We start from the raw sequence: 22,235 nt of genomic DNA, 5'->3' as shown, positions 1-22,235 counted from the left end.
TAGGTACTCCTTGTTAAAAAAAAATAAAAATTTAATCGACATATAAAATTTTGTTACAAACAACTTACAAAAAGAAATGAAATCCCACCAAAAACATTTTCATGTAAAATGTTGCCAAGACGAGCCCATATGACTCGCACTGTGAAAAAGTTATCAGATCTCATGTAGAGCCAAGCTTCTAACACTACACGCCCTAACTCTACAAGGCCTAACTTCACAAACTCTACACCTTAGTCAAAATATGTGGCTTGGCCGTTCGTTACTACAAGAACTATTGTATAACACAAAAGTAATGAACAGTGAATTAATTAATTTTTCACCTTACGCCGATGTGAATGTAGCGAAATGGCCAAGCCACATATTTTGACTAAGGTGTAGAGTTTGTGAAGTTAGGCCTTGTAGAGTTAGGGCGTGTAGTGTTAGAAGCTTGGCTCTACATGAGATCTGATAACTTTTTCACAGTGCGAGTCATATGGGCTCGTCTTGGCAACATTTTACATGAAAATGTTTTTGGTGGGATTATTATATTCATAGAGTCTGTATATTTTTTATCTATTTAATCACCCATAAATCATCAGTGTAACGATCAGGCCCAGAGTCCTATGGGAGTTTGCCATTCTCCTTTCATGACAAAATAATATACACTGTGTTAAACGGGTTAAAAATTACGAGAAAATGATAAGGTGCATTTTTGTGTTTTGGAAAACTTTCGTTTTACTTACCGTTTCGTTTACATAATAGACGTTAAAAATTCATTTTATAATATTTGTAAAAACATGTTTACCGACGTGGCTGAATGCAAACCACGCCTTTGCCTATAAAATAGTAAAGTATCGACACGATCCATCATACGAGCAATCACTAAGACGAACTGTCATAGGGATCATCTTAGGCCGCGCCGGGTATAATTACAATCGCATGTTTTATTTAGTGGTTAGTGAAATAGCTTTTAAATCAAGTGGTCAAGACCAAGAGAGAGCTTCAATCATCCATAGTTACAGATTGATACGAATTCAAGCCTTCTTTCGACAAGGTCACGTTCCAGCACGTTTTTATATCATAACACTAAGTTTTCACGCATGAAGATAATAGGGTAATTGCGCTGGTTTGCCGTCCAGCTTCTGTTTTCGTCCATTTGACTGACCTGCTACAATCACGTGCGTAAAACTTGAATACAAACCTACCTTCCCGCGCAAGTTTGCACTTTTTACGGTCCATAATGTTTAAGCAACAGTACTATCAACATTAAAATTTGATTTGACAAGAAGAGAGTTCAAAAAATTAACGTAAATGTGGCCGCTTCGCATACGTGCCTTGCAGATGTCATCGCGCGAGAGAAAAATTTGCCGGCGAGAAAAGTTCATGGTAAGGTAAATCACTGTTTTAGCTAGTTTACGTAATGTTTTTGGTACGTATGTTTATTTATAAGCATAATAAACGCAATTATAAGTGTTTATCATACATTTTTATAATACTCTTCGAAATATTAAGTGGACGGATACTAGGTTACCAAATTCTCAAAATATTTGGTTTTCGTCCAAGTGGACGGAAACTCAAACAGCTACGTGAATATTTGTTAGGGTCATTTTACTTTATCGGACCTTTAAAATACTGAATAGTTTCTCCCGAAGTGATCTTTATTGCTATTAGTTTAGTTTTTTTGGTTTCCGTCCACTGCTATGTCAGTGCTGCCAAAATAAAAAAATATTTAAAGAAGTGGACGAAAACTAAATTTAGCTTTAAATGTTTTAGTTTTCGTCCATGAATGAGTATTGGAGTATCCAAAAATTAAATATAGCCATTCTTTTGCATTACTTTTCGTCTATTTTTACGTACTTATTGAAAAGTTTTCTATTCAGTATCTTCCTTATAAATAATTGGTGAGGGCCAGAGTGTTGTAGGTACCTAATATTGTCATTCATTCAGTCATGTATCATTCTCCTTATGTGAAGTAGAGTCAATTATTCGTAGCATAAATGGGGGTAGGTCAGACATAATACACTGTATTTTTCTTGATTATCATTCACTTGAGTATCATCTTTTATTCTAGGTCTGTTTTGCCAATGCAGTATTTTTTTATTATACTTACTCAACGTATCCTCAGAAAGATCTTATTGTTTTTAGATGGCCTCGAAGGAGTCTAAGAAATCTAGAAAAAAAAGACGCTGCGTACACTGAAGATTATGTAGCTAAAACTTATTATTATGGCTGTGTGTTTATAGTACGTTTCATTTGATAAACAAAGTATTAGAATGAAAATTTTTGTTGTTAGAATGAATATTTCTGTTTTTTTGATGTTATTTCTTAGTCCTGTAATTATTACTTGTTTCATTTACATTGTAAGGAACGCATTCCTTTCTTTATTACGAATGATTATACAGTCATCACTAACGCCTATAAGGACTGCCAAGTGCTACATAGATCTCAGTGTTGACTAGTTATATTGATTATTATTAGTAAAACCACAAGTAAAACTAAACCTGGGTAGTGAGAAATTGTAATGTTAATTAAATAAACGTATATATTTACCTGTAATTGATTTTAAACTTAATAGTTGACCTACCCTCCTTTTTCTACACGGTGGTCGAAAACTAGCTTACACTAGGACGAAAACCAGTTTTTTTGGACGAAAACTAGCATTTACCCTACTTTTGCAGAAAATAATTTAAATAAAAAGATACATCAAAATGATTTATTTTCCCTTAATATTATCTTAAAGAAGACTATATAAGGACTTAAAAAAAAAATTATATGTTTAAGGAAGGGTGCTCCAAAATATTTATTTCGTATCACAAAGTTGGCAACTCCTATAATTGGACGAAAACCAGCGCAATGACCCTATGTACTATAAAAATAAAAAACGACGTGTGGCACTCGGGGACTGCTGCGGTAAAGCTATTGCATGCTATGCCTTCAAGCCACACATCAGCCCGTTGGAGTGGGGAGCGTGAGGTTTTTTCGTTACGGAACTTCTCGATTCGGTCCCCGCGCTCAAGGCCCGCGATAGAAGCTATCATCATCATCATCATCAGCCCATATACGTTCCCACTGCTGGGACACGGGCCTCCTATGAGGGTACAGGCCATAATCCACCGCGCTGGCCAAGTGCGTGTTGGCGGATGACACATGTCGTCGAACTTTTTAATTCTTCGACATGTCGGTTTCCTCACGATGTTTTCCTTCACCGTTCGAGCAGTGGTGATGTTACAACATGCGCAGATAAATTGAAAAATCAATTTAATTCCTGCGCGCTCGCCTGGTCTCGAACCCCGGACTTATCGATTCGAAGTCCGAGGTCTCACCACTGAGCCACCACTACTTGATAGAAGCTATGCAATAGCTTAATATATCCAGATATTATAATATTAAAAGATTGCACCCCATACAGTGCGTTTTGCAATTACAAACAAACAAAAACGTATCACACAATAATTCCTTACGTATACATTTCACGTCACAATTGTAAAATCACGATACACGATGCAAATAAATAAAATAGCATGTACACATGATGTACACAGTTTGTCGCAATGGCGATAATGTTGTATACCGAAACAATATTAAATATACGTAACTGCTAAGCTGCCAAAAACATACAATCTCGCTCGCACCGTATCTCCTTCTCAGTTACACACAATGTGGACTATCAACGGACGAATATCACAACGATTAAATTAATAAATTAATCAGTGATTGTATCATAACTATGCATAATATTCCGTGCTCAAAATCTTCCTCGGCAATAGTTATCAGCCTAATCAGTTCATTAGGTTTTAAGTAAACATTTTTCTATATACCCACACAAACATAGCAGCAACTATAACTATGGGAATGCCAGACGTAAAGGCTATATTAGATCATATGCAGTATATTTTCTATACATGTAAGCTAAATACGATGGTAGTTTGGACTTTGGAACAATTTTATTATAATACAGGCAAATGACTCATTAGTAAAATACCGCAGTAGCCTAATCCAATTTTGCATAACGCTTATTATTATTAGTGCTTTACTAAATCGAGCAATTAAACCGATAAGAATTTGTTTGGAAATATGGAAATCTCAAGATTAGTGGAAACATTTTAAATATTATGTCTGTTCTCATTATCATTTAAAATATGCTAATACGTTTCTTAATCTACCTTGTATTTGACTAAATAATGTAGAACCGAGGAATAACCATGGCCATGGAAAGAGATATTTTAGTATTTTTCTATTCCTCCTAATCCTTAGCAACAGTCCATATAAAAACAGGAACAGAAAACTGTTAGAGCAAAAGAAGATTGATTTTATTTAATACTAGCTTACCGCCCGCGGCTTCGTCAGCTTTGTCTAATACCTAAGAAATTATATACTAAAACCTTCCTCTTGAATCACTCTATCTATTAAAAAAACCCGCATCAAAATCCGTTGCGTAGTTTTAAAGATTTAAGCATACAAAGAAGACACAAGACAGGAACAGAGAAAGCGACTTTGTTTTATACTATGTAGTGATGAATCTGGCTCCATAAAGCTTCTCTTTTTCCTTGAAGCTGAAATGCAACAGTGACCAGATTTTTAAACGTACTAACCAAAACCTATATGTAATTTGAACCTCGACAGAACAACTAACACTTTCCATCAGATGGCATAACAATTAACAGTCATCTTTATCAAACACAACCTTTATTAGACCATTAACATCTGGATAATTGATAAGCAAAGGTAAATATTGAGACAAATATTGCATTACATGCAATTAATTATCAGATAGTGTAAAATTATTACACCAACATCGACACTTAACATTATAATTGCTCAATTAACGCTTGGCACAAGTCACAGATACTTTGTTATTTGCCAGAGATTTAACCTTTAATGCTTTGTAACTGTTTACCATATTTTGGGTGTAAGTGAGTTATTATTTGGGATGGTAAATAGATTATCACACAGGAAAAAATACCGGCAATTAATGGGTATACATTATGAGTAACAAAACAAAAATTAAGACCTAAGTAAGCACTGTATCAATCGGATCTAAATATTTATTTTTCGTCTTTTCTTTTAGGTAAAGATCATAGACCGGGAGATACTGACACAAAATTTCGAGTCATTTTTAACAGGATGGCGGTTCTACAGGGGTCTTAGTACGCAATGACAAAAAGAAAAACGATGGTGTGAACGCTGGTACCGGCGGCTTAGTCGCGTGGGCGTTAGTCGAACTCGTCGGAAAAATAGCGAAAGTCGAAACGATTTGTAACACAAAAATTTTAGAATTTACCGATAGCCCATAAAAAAGTAGTAGGCGGTAGTAGGTCATGCCATACTTTTCCGGTGTGACTTACAGCCCGCCATACCGACGCGAATGTGTTGATTTAAATAAAACAATTATACAACCATTTGTATCAGGCTAACTTTTGCACAGGTAACCATCGTCGTGCAGCCATTTACGAAAATCGCCATGCCATACTTTTTGGACGATTCCAAATGGTCGCCATACCGCCGCAAATCTGCAAAAAATTTTTATTTCGCCAAACTTTTTGTACCAGTATTGCATTTGGATTTTTGGAGAGTATTTGATAAAATGTGACCATTATTATATTTGCCATACTTCTAGTAGGGGGAAAAAGTGCTGTCATACTTGAAAAATTAATTTAGTATTAATTTATATAAGTGAAGATTTCCAACACCTAGATCTTTGAAATTTTGTATTTATATTCGTTGATCCTCAAACTTACAGGAAAAATAAGTGTACAATACTGTTACAAATCGTTTGACTTTCGCTATTTTCCGACGAGTTCGACTAACGCCCACGCGACTAAGCCGCCGGTACCAGCGTTCACACCATCGTTTTTCTTTTTGTCATTGCGTACTAAGACCCCTGTAGAACCGCCATCCTGTTACAAATGACTCGAAATTTTGTGTCAGTATCTCCCGGTCTATCACAATTCTTTTTCATCCAATCCTCCATTCTATAGCATATTAAATTCCAAGATTTCTCAATTGTAAGGCGCCTATTTCATATCACCAATAAATCAATTTGATAAAATTACTAACAACGATTAAGATCACCACACATCATTCTGCGACCAAGGACTCAAACTATGATCTGATAAAATCGAGCTAAACAACGCACCTAACTAATGAATTCGCCAAAACCGTATCACTGTGACGTATATCTCCAACGTTTACTGATAAACCCAATAAATGTTTCGTATCTGCAGTACGATAAATGATAATGAATCAATGGACACTACAGTTGATTCCAATTAACCCGCGAGCGATGTGATTGGTCAATATTGTTGACCAGCTAGATATTGGCCAATCACTTGCGACGCGACAATTGATTGCAATTTATTCTGCGTCTGATAAGAGACGATAGCAACTGGTTATAAATCTTGTATATTTTAGCTGTAGATAATACTTTGGATTATCCATACAAGAAGAGCATTTGCGAAACAATGTTTCATAATAAGTATATGATAAAAAGTATTTAGATGATTTGATTACAGAAGGAAAATATACAAATATGTTTGTTTGGGTTATCTCAAGTTGGATTTTAATTATGTCAGGTAACTTGGGTAGAATATGTAAAGATTAAATCTTACTTGTCACAATCGTCACGATAGCATATATTATGACTATGAGAATATATTATTAAACCATATGCATATTTAAAAAAATGGAAAATAATAGTAATGATAAATTGACCGAAATGCCTACTTCTATAATAAGTAATTTAAAAATCAATAATCATAATACAGGAGACCACAATAATCTCTCTTAGAATATACTATTACGTAAGAGCATGTACTTCTATAAAAACATTATTATGAAAATTCTTTCCAATTTTTAATAAATGTAAACAACGAAGCATAAAATTGAATGCGCCCACGCAATACAGAGACCATCCTTGAACTTATCACTGAGAAAACATTTAGGTTCTATAGACAAGGTTTAGTATTGGCACAGAATAGCTAACGCTATTGGTGCAAAAAATTTTTCAATTAACTATTTGTCGCAAAAATATTGTCTATTTTATGATTGAACAAATCGACCCAGACAGATCTGAAAACGAAATTATTTTTGATAAAATTTTCCTTTAGGCAAGTGCCTCTTAAGATAATAAAATAGAAAAAAAAAAATGATAAAAATGTAATCAACTATAGCGTATGTTTTCCATTCTAGGGTAAAATTCTCAAACCACTATTTCAAAATTTAAAAGCTAAGAGACAAAAATACCAAGAAGCCTATCAGAATCACTTTGATCAATAAACGATTAGCCGACTGATACAATAGGTCTCACAGCTCACTTATATCTCATATCACATATCAGCAGCACACTGTCGTTTATTTACATACAATGTTTTTAGCAAATTAAGCGTTGTTGATAATTAATAAAATCCCAGAATGTAATAAAATAAACAAGTGGTAACTGCGTTAAAAATAAAAACAACCGACTTCAAACTTGCACTTGCAACATTTACAAATACAGACAAAAATGCTCATAAAATAAAAACTACTGGGCCTATCCGAATAAAATTTTTATGGGACCAATTCAACACCATCCCGCATCAAACAAAAAAAGAATCACGTAAATCGGTTCAGAAACCTCGGAGTAATCGGTGTACATACATAAAAAAAAAAACATACCGGCCGAATTGATAACCTCCTTTTTTTGAAGTCGGTTAACAAGGGGCACTACGCGTGACTTTAAGCACACACAGTATATTGTATCGCGAAGGCCTTGACCATAACGCAAATAGTCTATACATATTTTTTTTTTGTAATTATTAACTTGAAATTTTTCTTCTCCTGATATTCTTAGTTTTAAAAACAAGATGAAGGTCCAGCGAACCAACAGGATTTCTGTCAGATCGAGAATTTCCCTAGAAGACATACCACCTATTGGTGTAAAATAGATCATTTCCAGTACAGACATGTCTTTTAAAAAGTATAGTCCCTCCTATTTGCACAACATTAATTTAGAAAAATCAAAAATACGCAGCATATCCAAAACAATTTGCTTCTACTAACTAATTTACCTTTAAATATTTCCTAAATTATATCCCTATAACAAAACCTGATATAAAAAGTTTAACAACAACAGCTACAATGCGCGAATGTTCCTGCACTTGCTATTCCAACAAGGTCCCCTATTGATAACAAGAGCACGTGTCATTCATACGATATCACATCTCTGCGCAATTATCTATTATCTCATAGTCCTCCGTTCAATGGATACCGGTATCTAGTTGCCAAGTAATAAAAAATTTAAAACATGTTTAGTTTTAAAGATTTTGTGCTCTCTGGAAAATTTAAAAAAACATGAGGCTAGATCAATTTTTAATTACCAAGAGCTACGCTTCACTTTAGATGAGCGTTACATTTATTTATTTCTACATTATTATATTCCTTTTTTACTCTTTTCATGTGTGTATATTATTGTTCACTAATATCTCCACGTTATCTACATGTTATTTATACTGTTCAACATTATCTTTGCGGTAGTAATACCTTTCACATTATCAACAACAAATATGCCGTTTGTCCGCGTGATAGCAACGTGCAGATTCTGAAGTAGTCTGGAGGTTACAAATTTATCTTCAACTAGCGGTCCGCCCCGGCTTCGCCCGTGGTACATATTCGCAATAAAAAGTAGCCTATGTTCTTTCTCAGGGTCTAAAGATTGTCTGTGCCAAATTTCATCAAAATCTGTCCAGTAGTTTATGAGTCTATTCATTACAATCAAACAAACAAACAAAGTTTTCCTCTTTATATTAGTGTGAATTTGTCTAAAAAATAGTCAATTGCTTTTGATCGGATCAAATTCACTGGTTGACAGGATTGTGTGATCCAGCCTCTTGATTTTTTTACCCTATTATGTATGACAATTCATATATTTTAAGGAGCACATATAATACTTGGACAGTGTTAATTGGCAGCACATAGACTTGTAGAATGTAGGCGATAGATTTGAAGAAAATAAAAAAGTACGAAATGTATTTTTATGAGATAATAAGTTACTCCTTAAAGGGCTGGAATCTGGATTAAATAAGTCTCCTTGATTACAATTAATTTTTTTTTTTTTAAGAGATACTCATTTTATTGGAATTCATGGGTTGTTAAAAATTACACTTAGGTACATAGAATTAAAATTACACCAATAATAAACTCTATTGATAAACCATGGAAGGTTATCAAACCATAAACAAACAAATTTAAGTATGATTGTTACATTATCACATGTATTAAGTTGTCGTCCATCTCTGCGTTCTGACATCGGATCCCTAATCCCATTCGAGTTTGACAAACCACCCGCTTATCTGCGGTAGGAAATAGCGATAGTGCAAATAGATGGCGCTTTAATAAAACAATGAGAAAGTAAATACAAGTAATAAGTAAATTAATTCGAGTTACACAAATTGACGTGACATATCTTATCTTAATATATATAAATCTCGTGTCACAATGTTTGTCCTCAATGGACTCCTAAACCACTTAACCGATTATAAATAATAAAATTCGCACACCAAGTGCAGTTCGATCCAACTTGAGAGATAGGGTAGTTTAAATCTCAAATCGTTTAAGAGAAAGCGGGCGAAGCCGCGGGCAGTAAGCTAGTTAATCTATATCTATACTAATATTATAAAGCTGGAGAGTTTGTTTGAATGCGCTCTTGAGATTAGCGCACTACTGGTCCAATTTGAAAAAACTCTTATAAGCTATATAACTAGGTATTTTAATTCATAATTTGGAAAAGTAAATATTTCATTTCAATGAAAAATATACAGTTCCACAGCCTAAATTTCCAACATCTGGCGTAGGTGTCGTCATCAGAGCTATCTTTGCATAAGTAATTGTACATCAGTTCTTGGCATTATGTTAATTGTACTAAAACACACATTCCTTCATGAAATGTAAAACGAGATCTAAATTATGGACTCACAAGGCGTGAATATTTCTTCTTGTGAAACACACGTAGATAATACATACATACATTTGATAATAGATAATGTGTACAAATAATAAAAATTTAAATATAAACGTTATAATATTTACGTAAATATAGTTTTGTACATGGAGATTTTTTTATTACTCCTAAGACATTACATATAAAATATTAAAAAATTTGGAATATGAATTTCTTCTTTATCATCTGCACCACGTGTAACTATATCAACAAGGTAAAAAAGTATCAAAGGCAAACAATCACTAACCAAAGAAACAAAAACAAATCTATAAGAAGGTAAAGGTTCTCAGAAATCTGATAGATAAACAATGTTGATACATGAAAACAAATTTGGACTTGATAGATAATGATACTTGTAGAATTTCCTATGAAAGCACTCGCGTGTTACGCAACAGTTGACTTTAAAATGATAATTTTGAACAAAACTAATTTATTAATCAAAAAACATAATGCAGTATACTTCAGAATACATTCTGAAATAAAGTCATTGGAAAACGTTATTTTTTGCTACGATACCTAACTTATTTTTATGTGGTGTTTTCAATGTTAGCCGGAAGGGCTTCTACATTTAAACGCAGACGCAGAGGTGAACTGAAGGTCCACCCTGGTAGCGACATGCGCAAGGGCCCCTTGACGAGGATCTCGAACCTCGGCTTGGGCTGTCGCTTGAGTGGGGGAGGCCAGAAGGGCCCTAGTAGGACGGGACCTAACAATAACTATGAGGCTTTTTACTAAGTTTTAGCGACTGAACAAATGCTCTGAAGAGTAAATAAATTTGACCCAAATGCAATACACAAATCACGTTTAATATCTAGCTTCTAATGCAATTTACTCGAATCACGATCGAAACACGTGGTAGCTCGTGATCATCTTACAAAACTGGAGATGTTATAAAAAAATAATGTATATCATCTGCCATGCAAGTCACCTTGATGATGCTGTGTATGTAATTGAATTAAGAGAAAGATGTATGAGCCGTAGGTCAAGGTAAATAGAGTAGCTGGCTAGCCAATGAAAGTAGATTTGTTAGGGCTTTCACTAGTTCATAAGCAGAAAATTGTCAGAAGTTTGTTAAAGAAAAATATTATGATCTGCCTTCACGCAAATACCTGTAGGCGTAGTCTCGACACTAATCGACATCGATATCGACCGAAATCGGTCGGTAACTAACGATTATCAGTAACCAATCAGTAACTATAGTATAGACCTAAAAAATTTAGTGTTCTTTTTCCAAGAAATTTAGCTTAGTTTTAGGGAATAGATAGTAAATTAAAATTAGTTATATTAATTTTCGCATTATTACAATTGCAATTGCATATAAAAAAAACAAAATTTTGTGCACAAAAAAACATGGCAGTTAATTTAATTTTAATCAAATTCGATATTTTTTATATCAATCGATTAATTAATGTTCTATTAATTACATATTCATGGAATCCAAAATTCCATGTATGGCAATCTCTTTATTTACTTTTTTGACATTTGACATCAATCATCAATCATGAAAATAATATTTCTATCAAAATAAATATAAATTGTGTGTTTTCAAGAGGATAATTTTTAATTATGTTCTTAAAAGTCCTATAAATCTATTGGATAACAAATATCCTAAGATAATATCAATCTGCGTTATGTTTTTATATAGTTAAAGCTATTAGTTTTAGTTTAGTAATATTTTGTTATTTGTGAAGTGCAATAAAATTCTTATCAAAAGACTCCAAAAGCTCTACAAGATAATTCTGCTCAATTCGAAGCCTTTTGAGAAATCTTAAAGACATCATAGAAACTGACGGAACTTAAACTAAGGACGGAACGGATAATTTGTATCACTTGTATTTTTAGCTTGTATTATTATATTATGTGCATCATTGTATATTTTATTACAGTTAATAAGCAAAGGATGCAATGCAATTGATTTAGCGGTTCACGGTTAATATTATTTATGTGTTAAATATAAATATTTATCTATAAATTTTATATTTTACATATGAACAAGTTACTAGAATTATTATGTTGGTGAGGGGTGATGGTTTTGAGCCAAATTTTCAACTACGCTATTATAAACTGTTAAATTAAAATTTTCTAATAAATTTTTTTCGTAATTGGATCGTTTTATTTTATTTGTATTCATCTGTATAATTTTATTATCATAGAAGTTCAGAAAGAAATTTATCGAATTTTTAGGCTGAATAAATGCAGACAGCAGTAAACTATTCTAATATTTATTTAATACTAGTCGTCCGCCCCGGCTTCGCCCGTGGTACATTTTTCGCAATAAAAGGTAGCCTATGTCCTTTCTCGGGTATCAAAATATCTCCATACCAAATTTCATGCAAATTGGTTCAGTAGAATAGGCGTGATTAAGTAACAGACAGACAGACAGAGTTACTTTCGCATTTATAATATTAGTATGGATAAGTAATATGTACATATCATAAGAGGCTTCTGAACATCTTCTTATAATATAACTCGAACGGCTGAACCGATTTCGATAATTATTTTTTTATTATATTCCTTGAAGTACGAGGATGGTTCTTATGGAGAGAAAACGTAAACATGTACCACGGGCGAAGCCGGGGCGGACCGCTAGTTTTCAATAACATTTTGAATCCATCTTAAAAATAAAACATTATTTGTGTATTTTATTTTAATTGCAATAACATTAAATAAGAGAAAAAATTATTGCGTTTAATCATATAGCATCGGAAGTGTGAAATATCTTTTTTATTATAAAACTAGCTTCCGCCCGCGATTCCGTCCGCGCGGAAAAATTAAGAAAAATTAAGATTTCTTTTTTCTACGTATTTTTCCGGGATAAAAAGTATCCTATTTTATGCCCAGGATAATAAGGTAAAAAGGATAATAATTATAACAAATTTCATCGAAATCGAACCGTTAGTTTTTATGTGATGCCTTCACATACAGACAGATAGACAGAAAGACAGACAAAAATTTTTTTTAATCACATATCTGGGTTTGGTATCGATCCAGTAACACCCCCTGCTATTTATTTTTTCAATATTTGCAATGTACAGAATTGACACTTCTACAGATTTATTATATGTATAGATTATAATAATCTATAATTTTTCCGATATTTTCAACCGTATCTACAAACCCACACAAACCGTAAGGCCCTTCTCCCATTACGATACGCACAGGCGATTCAAGTATCCTGCAAGTCTCGGAGACTAGTCGCCGCGGAGTAACTCACATTTGTATGTAGGCTCGCACACTACGCTATCGGTATCCTACACGTCCGCGACTAGCATCGCACGACTCACCATGTTGGTCGCTTTTGCGTCACGTCTCCCGCGTATCTCTTCGGTAGAAAAATAAAAATTTCTAATCATCATGAGTTGTAGTTCTCGTGCGGCTACAAATCTCTACAATTTATTTTTATTTCAATATATGGATGAATCCAGTACTTCTTACTCTTAGGTTGCCGTCTTCTATTTCTATAAAAAAGAAAAACTGCAAGAGCTTCTTCGTCACTGGAATCGCTGATTGCTCGACATAACGACCTAACTGTTGTTACAATAAATAAATGATTATTATTATTTGTTTCTTTTCTTTTATTTCTCCCTTTTCAGGGGTTTGTTTGCTAGGGGCGCGGGCTATTTAGCCAAGAGACCCTAGGTAACTTACGGTTCGATTTAAATATCGGTTACAGTAGTTTCGCTGTCACTAAGAAATTTTCGCACAATACGGCAGGTATTTAATATAGCTGCCTTTTGCATTGTAATGTATGTATTTTTTGGTAGATCTAGAAGTTTCAGGCTATGGTGTAAATTAGTTGGGATAACTCCCGTACATGACAAAACTATTGGAATAATGTAAACAGTCCTAAGGTTCCATATTCGGAGGATTTCTTCTTTTAGTTCGGTGTATTTGTGAAGCTTTTCGCTAATTGATTTTTGTATGTTGTGTGTGTTGGGTACGGTGACGTCAATGAGATAAGCAGTTTTTGTGATTTTATTTACGAGGGTTATATCTGGTCTATTAAAATGAATAGTTTTATCGGTTAGAATAGCGCGGTCGAAATAGATTTTAGATGTTGGGCTATCTAATACGGGTTTTGGTTTATAATTGTAATATGGTATAAGCTTTCCTTTATTAAAATTATATTTTACAGCTAACTTTTGATGAAGATAATGAGCTACCTGGTTGTGTCGATGTGTGTAATCATTTTGTGCTAAACTAGAGCATGATCCCGTAATGTGCTGTATGGTTTCGGGCTGTCTCTGGCATTTGCGGCATCTATCTGTTGGTATATTTTCTTTTAGTATGTATTTTTTGTAATATTATTATATAACGTCCGCCCACAAAAACGAGGCACAATAATGATGAATTTAGTCATTTTTCAGTTGCATAATATGCGATCATCGGGTAGCGAGCAAATATCTTACTAGTATTCTACTCGAGTATCGTACCTATTCTAGAAGTATCGTAAATCGTAATGGGAGAAGGGCTTTAGTTATCGAGATTGTCGAGATCAAAACGTCGGTATCATAACGATTGACAATGTCAAAGAATAATTTGTTTTGACAACATTCGAATGTGTTGCAAAGAAATGATTTTCCAAATCCATGAAATCTATATTTTATTTATTGTTCATATATTTACGGAATTGAAATAATAATGTTATTAATTTAGATAAAAATGCATTACTACAAGGCTATTATTATATAAATATTTTGACGCATAACGGAAAGTTTTGTGAAGAATAAAAATTATAAACAAATATGTATCCATTGTATGCTTCCATCAAATTGGGGAGAGGTATTAAGCGACATCATTTTCATTGCTGAAGACGGGTCTATAAATTAGTTGTCGGTAATTACCGACTAATTTGTACAGACTACCGGTACTGGTGCATTCAATAAGTACCTAGCCTCATCGCCAGAGGGTGCTATTGTTTCAAAATAGGTTTACCACAGTGTAGCTCATTCTTTTTTAATTATTTTTTTAAATTTTCATTCCAATCCCTTCATTTGTTTTAATTTGACAACCTATGGAAGCGAACGTGTCGATCGGTTTTACAAAAATGGAAAAAGAGCAATATCGTTCGGTGATTCGATTCCTATTTTTGGACGGGAAAGAGCGTATCGAAATCAAAGACCGCTTTGTTGCTGTGTACGGTGACTCTTCTCCATCGATAGCCACCGTCAAGAATTGGTTCAACGAGTTTGCACGTGGCCGTACGTCGGTTTTTGATGAACCACGTCCAGGTGCACCAAAAACAGCTGCTACGGAGGAAAACATTTAAAAAATCCATGATCTCGTATTGACAGATCGCCGATTGAAGGTTCGGGAGCTAGCTGAGACTGTAGGCATTTCAGAAGGAACAGTCAATCATATTCTTCACGAGGAACTCGGCATGAGAAAGCTGTCGGCGCGATGGGTGCCGCATTTACTCACACCGGAAAACAAGCGCAATGGTGAGCCCACGTCGGAGACGTGTTTCGCGTTGTTTAAGCGGAATCCAGGGGAGTTTTTGCGTCGTTTTGTGACGGTCGATGAAACCTGGATTCACTGGTACACACCAGAGACCAAGGAGCAATCAAAACAATGGATCCAGACCGGGGAACGTGCTCCAAAGAAGGCGAAAACTGTAAAATCGGTCACAAAAGTTATGGCCACCATTTTCTGGGATTCACAAGGAGTTGTCTACATCGATTACCTCGAGAAGGGTAAACCAATTACAGGGCTTTACTATGCCAATTTATTGAATCGATTCGACGCCGAATTAAAGAAAAAACGACCCCATATGGCTAAGAAAAAGGTGCTGTTACACCACGACAACGCACTGGTTCACACGTCTGCCGTTGCCATGGCCAAATTGGTCGAATTATGCTACGAATTGCTGCCTTTTCCACCGTATTCTCCAGATTTAGCCCCTGGTGACTTCTTTCTGTTTCCTAATCTGAAAAAATCCCTCGCCGGGAATAGATATGGATCAAATGAGGAGGTTATCGCTGCCACGGAGGCCTATTTTACAGAGTTTGAGAAAACATATTTTTCGGACGGGTTAAAAAAGTTGGAGCGTCGCTGGACTTAAGTATATCGAACTAAAAGGAGACTATGTTGAAAAATAAATTGCTACTTTTTCAAAATTTTCGTATACTTTTTGTAGGCTAAGTATTTATTGAATCGCCCTCGTATGTTACTAATTTTACAGGAAATCACAATATATTTAGCAACTTATTCAATAGTATCTTTTTTTCGTTCGTTTTGTGGAAACTGTATACCTAGGCCTTGAAGGTTATTTTATAGAATTTAAAAGCGATCACTTAGGAGTTTATTTACGCTTTTGCGTTTTATTGAAGCCTAATTTTAGAATCTCTACCTACTGGTAAAATGCGGAGATGTTTGAACACAATACAAATTCAATCTGATAACGGTTAATCCTAAAGCCTTGTTTCCACTTGAGCATGCTCAGGCGAATGAGCGGCTCCGCCAAATGAGCCGCTCATTCGCCTGAGCATGCTCAAGTGGAAACAAGGCTTTAGTTCCGTTTATCGTCTTTTATCGTGATATAAAGTGAGTAAACGTCTCGAAATTACCGAATATTTACAAAACATCCTTCGACACCAATAATAAAATGTACATGACCTTATGAGAATGCTGTTTGTTTTATAAAATTTGGTATGATCTCATCTATGTCTATCTATTGTAATGTAAGTATATCAGACAGCATCATTTATAATTATTGTTAGATTTGTCGACGATTTGGTAAAGTAGGTACTTAAGTGACCAAAAGTCGAATTCCAATTTACAATAATTGTAGGATATTGTTTCGTGGAAAATCCAATTAAACGCATTGCCTATGTGCTTTACTTTGGTCATGTTTTGTCATCGCGGAAAAATACACCTACTGCAGAATTGTCAATCATCCTTCCAAAACTGAAAATAATAGTATTCGGAGCTTGGATTGGATCTCGTTCTATCTAGGTAAGTACTAGGTACATTCAATGAAGCGTTTTTACTTTTCGTAATTTTTACAGTTATTAAGACGGTATGACTCGCTGTCTAGACTCGCATCATTTAACACATTTAACATTAATAAACGGATTATTTTCTATTTCAAATGCTAATTTACTCTTCTTTAAATATACCGAGAGCAGAGCTTCATAAAAATCGTTTCAAGAATGATGCACAGGCTCCCAACAAATAGATAGGTTTGTGCCAAATCCTTAATAGTTAAAGCGGAATAAATTACGACTACAGCGCATAGAAATAGTATCAGCAACATATCATAACGCTTATCTTAGACCCATCTTCAATAGGCAGATCCTCACAGAGCAAGTTGCTTGGCGGATCGATCTTTTCTTTTTACGTCATGGTCGTCTGATGGAAAGCGCTTCTAACGCCCATGAACATTTGCAGAGGTGCGAGATCATTTGCAGACATTACTGCCTGAATGCCGACGTTAAAGGAGAAGGTGATAAAAAAGGAATGATAAAATAAGTAAGAGCTAGTCTAACTTTTGTCTCCGCAACTATTTTGTCTCTCCCATCAATTGTATGGGGAGTTGCGTCGCTACGTGCGCGCACTTTCATACTAGCCCATGGGTGGGAGAGACAAAATTGTTGCGGAGACAAAGTTGCTCGTGCGCGCTAGCTCTAAAAGAAAGGATTAGGAAGAGTATGGAAAAGTATACGGGCCTCCAGCTCCGCTACTCACCGAAGGAAATACAGTAGCATTCGCACGCTACTATTTTCTATAGGCGTGTGGTTACCTAGCCAGCAAGCGAAGCTTGTTCGGTTCCCATACTCATTTTGTATATGTACAAAATTTTCAAAAGAAATTGCTTCGTGAGGCTGCTCGCTCTGTGTAGACCTGGAACCGGCTATTAGTACAAAACGTTTGAAATAAGATTATACGAGTGAATTGGCCTTGATCTGTCAAAGCTCGATAAAAAGTACTGTTGGCAATAAAAATATTAGCAGTTTTTCTTTTCTTTGGTGATTTGTTTGCCTAATAATTGATACAATTAGAGTTTATAATTATTAAAATTTGAAATGCGTGGTTAACTAGGTATTTGAACTAAATTATTGATTTCTCTATTCAGCGCGGAATCATTGACAGATTGGCTTCGATATAAAATTCGCAGAGGTCAGTCGTCAGTTTATTGTTATCTACCTACCTACATACATTTACATTACACTGTATACAGACGTTTATAATTTTTAGTGTCGTTTTAATAGCCGATTAATGTTGATACAAATGTACATGGAGAACATAAAATTATACGTCATCATCTATTTATTATGCCACATGCCGCGCGTTGTAGCGACAACGTAATATTACGTCTTTACGCCTTTCACCAGGGAGAATGTTTGCTGTTTGTAGACTTGTTACGATGTTATGGCTGAGTTGATTTTGATGAATTCTATGAAAACCAGAAGGTATATAATATGTGTATAAGGTATAAATAAAATTAAACCATAGGTTACAAATTTACGGTATTCGCCAACTGGACATACCTATTAGATAATAAGCAAATTAATCGAACATTGAGACTAAAAATTAAAAATAGTTTTATTATTGTAATTTTTTATGTTTCTCCCAATCTTGTGACTTGTTGAATCTATGTGACGAGTGACGACGATTCGTCCGCGCCGGCCCCGACATCGCAAAGGAGGTCAATTTTGAAAGTAGTGGTCTAATATCGGCATAATCGAATTCTTTCGACCCGCGGAGCACGTAACTGAACGTGACAAATTAACAAAAAAACCTGGCAATGAGCCGGGAACACGAAAACCGCGAAAAAACTACTAAACTATTCACCAACGGAAGTTACGCTGTAACTCAGCCAATAAATACCTACCTGCCTGTAAATCATACATCAATCTTACAAGATTCCAATAAGAATGCTTTTAGATTACATAATATTGCATATTTAATGTAACATACACATACATATGCACAGCGTGTAATTATTTTTTTTATTAAACAGTCCAAGAAACACGTTTGCCAAAGGATTGCGGGTTAGAAAGTTAAGTTTTATGATGTAGCAAAGGAACCGCAGTAAAGTTCGTAGAATGGACGTAAACAAATATTTGGAACTGGGGTTCGTGCCAAGTCATATTTCAGGGTCGCGAACGACGTCTTCAAAGGAATTGTTCCTCATACGTATAAAAGTAAGATCTATAAATATTCGCAATATTTAGTCGCAAATTTGCAATAGTTACTCTAGTATCACGTGTTTACCACTCACCTTTCTGTTACTGGGACAGCTTTAGATTTGAGCTCGTAGAACATAAAATCTTGGTGATGCTGGGCCGTAGTCATCTCTTCTAAAATCTTCTGGTCCACATTAAAATCATTTGTTAAGAGGGACGCGAGATCGTATCCCATATCAATGCCGGACTCATCCATGTTTTAACAAAATCACAAACACAAACTTTCCACAAATCCAAATTTTACATAAAAATGTTACAAATTCATATTTTAAACATAAACCGCAACTGTTTACATGAGAAAAGGATGGATATCGCAGCATCCATCCTCCCAGCTGTCTACTTGTTGCTATTGTTGTTACATAGACAAGGGATGCATGAACGGGAAAATCTTGGATGACTATTATTCTGCCAATTTAAATAAATATTTTTCCACTTGACTTACATCATTGTTCCATACCATTTTCTTGGATCACATTATATCTAGTCACAGATAACACACCGATGCCATTATTTTTCACGTCACATTCATGTGACATTATGAGCACAGGTATTATTCCAATATCATAAACTAATTATGTACATAGAACTCCTATATTTTATTCTATTTTGTAACAACTTTTTATCGTTTGAAATTCTAAGATCAATTAGTAAAAAACTTTAATTAGATATCTGAGCAACTCAATTGTATTTTTATAAAATATTAGGTAGAAAAATGGCATCTGCTAAAAATAATATCAGGAATACAAAATAGCATCTGCTAAATATTTGTAACGTTATAGAAACAATAGGCTTGGATGTGTCTTGTTAATTTTTAAATGGAAAGAAATATGAATAGAAAACATAAATTAATTTATTATTTAAAATTATTACGAAGTTTATTTTAAACTAATAATTATGTCTATGTTTGAGGTGGCAGCTGTCAACTGGCAACACTGAAATAATTTATTATTCTGTGGAGTGTGGCACAAAACTTTGTTATTTATGGTTTGATATTGATAATTGAATACCTAATTAATTTCGCGGCCTGGAACTTTTAGTCTAGTACCTAACTTTTTATCTTATTTTCAAATAGCAAAGTAATATCGCAATTTCGATTATCACACATATTTAAATTATAGGCCGTATAAATTTATTTCAAAGATGTCGAAAGCTCATCCCCCAGAGTTGAAAAAGTGAGTGAGATTGTAAAAGCAATAAGCGTCCCAAACATAACCTTACTATTTTTGGATTAATGTTTTGTTGATACCTAAGTATCTTTATTCCCTATTTTGTGTTCAATCGGCGGAAAGTAAATGTGATTTTTTTATATTTTTACAGGTTCATGGATAAAAAGCTTTCAATAAAATTAAACGCCGGTCGGGCTGTGACTGGTGTCCTACGAGGTTTTGATCCGTTCATGAATCTTGTGCTGGATGAATCGGTAGAAGAATGTAAAGATGGACAAAGAAATAACATCGGCATGGTTGTACGTAATTTAATTTCAGTATTTAAAGTGATAAGTAGAAATTATATGGACAATAATTTATACATTTATCTATTCAGTGCATTCATATGTCGTTTAATTAAGAGCCTAATCTCTTTTTCTAATATTAACACCTTTCAATTAATGGCCATGATTGGAAAAGATGATATGAATGATAAGCAGCTGTTTAAATTAACATTTTATAAACTAATTGGCTGATGTCTTTACTATTCACGTATGAGTGAATAAGAAACTGTTCGTCAGTATTCATAATTTTTTATTCATAATAGTTTCATTGAAATTTTAATAGCTAAAATCTGACTTTAGCTAACCTCACCACAGAAATACCAATAATATTGTAACTTTATTGCACGTAATACCCTATGTACAAGGCATAGTTTATAATTCACCTGCAAATGGGAAAGATGCATCTCGATCTGGATCTTTGGAAAATCCGAATGACTTGTCTTGACCAATAGTTTAATATATTGCCGTTATAGTAAATAGCTGAATATCATTCACCGTTGGTTGAATGGCACGATTTCAAAGAAGTAAGGATCTTAATAAATCAGCAGATATTACCTTCAACACATACAGTAATAGACATCAGTCTCGTCAATAACATTTAGGATATAGGAAGAAGCATGAGTAACTATTCCTTAATTTACTGAATCAAATTTATAATGATAATGTTAACGTGCAATTTGTTTTGTTACAGGTTATACGAGGAAACAGCATCATAATGTTGGAGTCATTAGATAGAATATAGTACTTAAGGCATTCCTTTTAAGTTTAGGATAAGGCAACAGAATCAAGTCTCAGATTCCTACAATAACACCACTATTTTAATAAACCAAAATACAATGGAGTAATCTTCAGTATTGTCATGAATATGTAATTGGGTACAATAAAACACTAAGACAAAATTAAATTATTTTATTTACAATCTATTGCAATTTATTAATTCCTTCTTTGCTATCATTCTTCTCAAGTTCTTCTCCATTGCCACAGTAGTTTGTCTTACTAGGAAAACAAGTGTGATTTCACAAAAAAGGTTCTTTGTTGGTAAGTTGATGCATGAGACATCTAAGATTTTAAGTATGAACATTATGTATTTTAAACTTTATAAATGCACCTCTTGCCCATAACTAATACACTGTTTTTCCTTGACCACCAGATCGCCTGTTGTGCTCAATTGTGTCTATTTCTTTTATATATTTACTTTAGTAATTTTTATTTATTGGTGCACAATAAAGTATTTTTGTTTGTTTGTATGAACACTACATTGAAACAATGTGCAATTAAATCGAAAATTTTAGATTTATTGAAATGGGGAGCTTAATCAATTATTATTGAGCCATAAACCAATGTTTTTAACTTCCATTAAATTTTGACATAGGTACCTATTTGTTTATTCTATTCCATTCAGAAATGCTTCAGCATTTGTGCAATGGGTTATGCACTTACTTCAATGATAGTAGTACTTACATATTAATATGGTCATCTAATTTGAAATATTAATTGAACTACTATTTCATAGTGCACTAATTAAAATGTATATAACAAATATGCACAATACGCATTGTTTAATAATATACAAAATTCAGCATACTACTACTACCTACTTTTTGAA

At 34.1% G+C, this 22,235-nt stretch overlaps 2 protein-coding genes across 2 annotated transcripts in view; one reads left to right on the top strand and one right to left on the bottom strand.

Moving 5' to 3' along the window:
* Positions 1-19,512, bottom strand: part of LOC123703444 (microphthalmia-associated transcription factor) — a 107,395-nt gene extending 87,883 nt beyond the window's left edge. The window contains exon 1 of the mRNA XM_045651439.1: positions 19,176-19,512. Coding sequence (XP_045507395.1) covers positions 19,176-19,336 — 161 coding nt within the window. The 5' untranslated portion in view covers positions 19,337-19,512. The remainder of the gene's footprint in view (positions 1-19,175) is intronic.
* A 642-nt stretch (positions 19,513-20,154) lies between these two features.
* On the top strand, positions 20,155-21,528 carry LOC123703445 (probable small nuclear ribonucleoprotein G). The gene is made up of 3 exons (XM_045651440.1): positions 20,155-20,312; positions 20,458-20,605; positions 21,321-21,528. Exons 1-3 carry the CDS (start codon positions 20,281-20,283, stop codon positions 21,369-21,371), a joined length of 231 nt encoding a protein of 76 aa, XP_045507396.1. The 5' UTR covers positions 20,155-20,280; the 3' UTR covers positions 21,372-21,528.
* Positions 21,529-22,235: the final 707 nt, after the last annotated feature.

The sequence above is a fragment of the Colias croceus genome, chromosome 26 (assembly GCF_905220415.1).
Source record: "Colias croceus chromosome 26, ilColCroc2.1".
Classification (NCBI taxonomy): Eukaryota; Metazoa; Arthropoda; class Insecta; order Lepidoptera; family Pieridae; genus Colias; species Colias croceus.
Note: the sequence above shows the minus strand (reverse complement) of the source record. Positions and strands in the feature narration are given on the sequence as shown.

Coding starts and splice junctions, on each gene's coding strand:
- LOC123703445 (XM_045651440.1), top strand. CDS start 20,281: ATGTCGAAAGCTCATCCCCCAGAGTTGAAAAA. Junction 20,313..20,457: donor CATCCCCCAGAGTTGAAAAA/GTGAGTGAGATT, acceptor ATATTTTTACAG/GTTCATGGATAAAAAGCTTT. Junction 20,606..21,320: donor GAAATAACATCGGCATGGTT/GTACGTAATTTA, acceptor GTTTTGTTACAG/GTTATACGAGGAAACAGCAT.